Source organism: Nanorana parkeri, unplaced genomic scaffold (assembly GCF_000935625.1).
Source record: "Nanorana parkeri isolate BGI_ZX_2015 unplaced genomic scaffold, ASM93562v1 scaffold643, whole genome shotgun sequence".
In the NCBI taxonomy this organism is placed as follows: domain Eukaryota; kingdom Metazoa; phylum Chordata; class Amphibia; order Anura; family Dicroglossidae; genus Nanorana; species Nanorana parkeri.
In genome coordinates, this window is record NW_017306911.1 from 690,394 (window position 1) to 691,110 (window position 717).

Below are 717 nucleotides of genomic sequence, written 5' to 3' on the forward strand. Positions count from 1 at the left end.
TATATATATATATATATATATACATATATACATATATACACATACACATATATACACATACACATATACATACATACACACACACACACACACACATCTCTAAACTCAACTGAACCATTTTGTAAAGATTTATCTTATCTGGCATTGTTTCCAAAGTTCAATAAATGTGCTTGCCCTGGAGTCCTCATACAAAGTACTGTACGGACAGCACAGCACAAACTAGTGCTTAGAACACTGTTGTGTCACAGATATTTTTGAATGTTTGTGTGAATATACTGTATCTTCTAGATTGTATGCTCTCACGAGCAGGGCCCTCCTAATCCTCTTGTTGTATTCTAAAGGCTGTGACACACTGCACACGAAGCAGCACGGAGCACAGGCAAGCGGCGACTTGCGGCCCTTCGCGAGCAGTGTGTCTTGTACAGTGCGATCCCACGCTCAGCTTGGCGACCTCGTGCGTAGCGCAGCGTCGGGAGATGAAAAAGTTCATCTCTAGCCAATCAGAACACGCGATTCAATGTAAGCATCACAAGCCATCGGCACGCGACCAGCCAATCAGATTCACTCAGACAAAAGAGTCTGAGTCCAGAAGAGATGTTTGTGTGGTACGTTCTCTTCCAGCCTAGTTCTATCCTATCCAACTCTTATCCATGGCACTTTTTAATTAAATAAATACAGTTATCAACATTTAATTATATAACAAATTATAGTATATAC

At 40.7% G+C, this 717-nt stretch overlaps 1 protein-coding gene across 1 annotated transcript in view; it reads right to left on the reverse strand.

Annotated features, from left to right (window-relative positions):
* Positions 1-717, reverse strand: part of LOC108792434 (protein Shroom1-like) — a 27,214-nt gene that overhangs the window by 11,999 nt on the left and 14,498 nt on the right. The window contains exon 2 of the mRNA XM_018563217.1: positions 354-492. Within this exon, the coding sequence (XP_018418719.1) occupies positions 354-492 (139 nt within the window). The remainder of the gene's footprint in view (positions 1-353; positions 493-717) is intronic.